The 3,529-nt window shown below is 29.3% G+C and overlaps 1 protein-coding gene across 1 annotated transcript; it reads left to right on the forward strand.

The window, feature by feature from the left end:
- The first annotated feature begins 1,352 nt into the window (after positions 1–1,352).
- Positions 1,353–3,289, forward strand: LOC25497212 (gibberellin 20 oxidase 1). The gene is made up of 3 exons (XM_013597076.3): positions 1,353–2,122; positions 2,248–2,569; positions 2,797–3,289. Exons 1-3 carry the CDS (start codon positions 1,560–1,562, stop codon positions 3,058–3,060), a joined length of 1,149 nt encoding a protein of 382 aa, XP_013452530.1. The 5' UTR covers positions 1,353–1,559; the 3' UTR covers positions 3,061–3,289.
- Positions 3,290–3,529: the final 240 nt, after the last annotated feature.

The following is a 3,529-nucleotide window of genomic DNA, read 5'->3' on the forward strand; positions in this document are numbered from 1 at the left end:
GTTGATTGATTATTTATAGTTGGAACTATGTGAAGGATCAATATTATTTATCGTTGTTGTTTATGTTGTTTATATGAAGCATTGTTGATGATGATTTGCTGTTGTTTTATGTTGATAAATCCTCTTATCTAAATTATTGTTTATTAGAATTGCTAATGATGAATAGATGTTGTTATGTGTTAAATTCTTTTAAAGAATTGTATGCTTATTATTATTGAATGTGAAATCTCACCCCTTCTGTTTGAATGTTGCCTCTACGTGGGTAACATGCAGATAATCAGAATTAGCTGTTGATGTGAGTTGACTCTCTCATGCGTCGTCTTAGGGTCGCTCTGATACGTAACGGGATGGGGATCTTTCATCTTTGCATTGTTTTCCATTTGTTACGTATATTTATGAATTATGTTGATGAACCACCTAGAATTGAATTTTAATAAGTTGTTTATGTTAAGGCTGTAGTGCCATTTTGTTGAAAAATGAAATGTTTTTCCGCTGCGTTGTAATTTGAATTATTGATGAAAGATGTTTAAATAAATAGTAATTCTATTCTATTTATCTTTTAAAGTAGTGTGACATCCTGTTTAAGTTGATTACTCTGATTATTATGTAAAAAAATTTAAATTTGGAAAACGGGTTGTTCCATCATCCATAAGCTCTGTTCTTAGATATTTCATTAAGCTCTGTTTCCGGACAGATCATTGTATAGTTAAAACAAACTCAAAAGGCTTTAGTTGAAATTTTATATCTTAACTCTTTTATTTTTTGTTGGAAAAAACTATGTTAACTCTATTTAAGTAAAATTATTTTAGAGGAACAAAAAGTGATATTAAAAATGAAAGACTTGGAATTTTAATATATTTAAAACTCGTCTAACAAATTAAGATTGAATTAGGAAAAACTTCACATTGAAAAATAAGAACTAAATTTTTAAATTAATATATTTCAAAATTTATCATTGCACTAGTAGAAAATATACATTCTACGACAGGGTTAAAAATCGTTTTCACATCAGTCAATAACATACCTGATGTGAAAAATGACACGGTGGCATTTTCAAAATTATTGTGAACTTTCCAACATGGCAATTGCCTTTAATGAAGGTTTAAAGACATAATTGTGATGGTAATTCTTTCAAGAATATCTTGATTAAAAAACTCTCTGAAAAATTATCTTATAAAAAATATATACTTTTTTTCTGTCTTTGTTGCTCGAAATGTTATCTTTACTCAAAACATATTTTATTTAACATTTTTGTCCTTAACCAAGCTTAGTTAATTAAAGACATTATTATGATCCAACTCTTTTAAGATTATTATAACTCATAAATTATAAAATAACTTTATTTTTCAATTCAAAGAATTACACTTTTGTGCTCTTTTATGTGTATGATTCAATTACTGGCTCAAACATGTTGGTGACTTGCATGTTGGAGAGAAAATAGAAATCCTCTCTTGCCTATATATAATGCAAGTTTTTTCTCTCATTGCATCAATAAGTAGCCTAAGTTTTTCTTTCATCCTCTCTCAAACCTCTCTCTATATTTTTGCATTGTTAATGCAATGGCTATAGAGTGCATAACAAGTACAAAAGCTATGACTCAATCACCAAAACAAAACCATGGTAAAAATGAAGATGAAGAATCATCATTAGTTTTTGATGCTTCATTTCTAAGACACACCATTAACCTTCCAAAACAATTCATTTGGCCAGATGAAGAAAAACCATGCATGAATGTACCTGAACTTGATGTTCCACTCATTGATTTAAAAAATTTCCTTTCTGGTGACCCTTTTGCTGCAATGGAAGCTTCAAAAATCATTGGTGAAGCATGTGAAAAACATGGTTTTTTTCTTGTTGTTAATCATGGTATTGATGCTAAATTAATAGAACATGCTCATAGTTACATGGATGGTTTCTTTGAGAATCCCCTGTCTCAAAAACAGAGAGCACAGAGGAAAATAGGAGAACATTGTGGTTATGCTAGTAGTTTCACTGGAAGATTCTCCTCAAAACTTCCATGGAAAGAAACACTTTCTTTTCAATTTTCAGATGAGAAAAACTCACCAAATATTGTTAAAGACTACCTTTGCAACACATTAGGGGAAGATTTTGAGGAATTTGGGTAGGCAAAAACATATATGATATATCTATTTTATTTTTTTTTAATTTAATTTTATATATTTTCTTTAATGTTTCATTTCCTTTGTGTTATGTACTAAAATTTATTTTTCTATGGTAAATTAATAGGGAGGTTTACCAAAAGTATTGTGAAGCAATGAGTACACTTTCTTTGGGGATAATGGAGCTTCTTGGAATGAGTCTTGGAGTTGGAAAAGATTGTTTTAGAGATTTTTTTGAAGAGAATAAATCAATAATGAGACTTAATTATTACCCACCATGTCAAAAACCTGATCTCACTTTAGGAACTGGACCTCATTGTGATCCAACATCTTTAACCATTCTACACCAAGACCAAGTTGGTGGCTTGCAAGTTTTTGTTGACAATGAGTGGCATTCCATTAGGCCAAATTTCAATGCTTTTGTTGTCAATATTGGTGACACTTTCATGGTATGTTATGTTCTCTTTCTTTTCAACACTTTTGAAAGTTTTCATTGTTTTGTTTTAGATTCTTAAACAAACAAAAAAAAAATCTAGAAGTAAACTATTTTTAAAAAATTATTTTTGTAACTCAATTTTTTTTTAAAGAAATACTTAACAAAAGGGTCATGAATTTTGGCCACATATTTTATGTATGATGGTGTTATTGAACTTTTTTTCACTCTCTTTTTGTTTAGGCTCTTTCAAATGGGAGATACAAGAGTTGTTTACATAGGGCAGTGGTGAACAACAAGACAACAAGAAAATCTCTAGCTTTCTTTTTGTGTCCAAAAGGTGATAAGGTGGTTTGTCCACCAAGTGAATTGGTGAGTGATTTGACACCAAGAATCTATCCTGATTTTACATGGCCTATGCTTCTTGAGTTCACTCAAAAATATTATAGAGCTGATATGAGAACACTTGAGGCTTTTACAAAATGGATCCAACAAAAAAGTAGCTGAAATTTCAAGCTCTTGATGACAAATTATTAGCCATTGAGAACCCTATTAGAAAAGTGACCAATCATGTGGAAGTACAAGTGTAATTCATGTCTTGAAAGGTCTCTGAAGCTAGTAAGACAGAAGTGTAATTCGTGCGGCATATTAGTGATCAATAATGAACAAATCAAGGAAGATAAATAGTTATATGGAATCAATAAAAAAAAATTGCCAGCTAACTTTGTAATTCTAATTTTGATTACTATATAGAAAAGATTAATAACTATAAATTATTTGCTAATTTATTTAACTTGCATCACAACATATTATATGGTATTACTTCTATTGAACTTCTTATTAAATATACTTAAATTTGGCCCATCTGATGAATGAGCTAAAATGTAATATGAAAAAATTAAATGGTATTATTATAACAAACTTATAATTTGTTATGATGTATCTATTATATCAACTATTGATTTGTTAATCAATG

This window comes from Medicago truncatula, chromosome 6 (assembly GCF_003473485.1).
Source record: "Medicago truncatula cultivar Jemalong A17 chromosome 6, MtrunA17r5.0-ANR, whole genome shotgun sequence".
NCBI lineage: Eukaryota > Viridiplantae > Streptophyta > Magnoliopsida > Fabales > Fabaceae > Medicago > Medicago truncatula.

Coding starts and splice junctions, on each gene's coding strand:
- LOC25497212 (XM_013597076.3), top strand. CDS start 1,560: ATGGCTATAGAGTGCATAACAAGTACAAAAGCTATGACTCAATCACCA. Junction 2,123..2,247: donor GAAGATTTTGAGGAATTTGG/GTAGGCAAAAAC, acceptor GTAAATTAATAG/GGAGGTTTACCAAAAGTATT. Junction 2,570..2,796: donor ATATTGGTGACACTTTCATG/GTATGTTATGTT, acceptor CTTTTTGTTTAG/GCTCTTTCAAATGGGAGATA.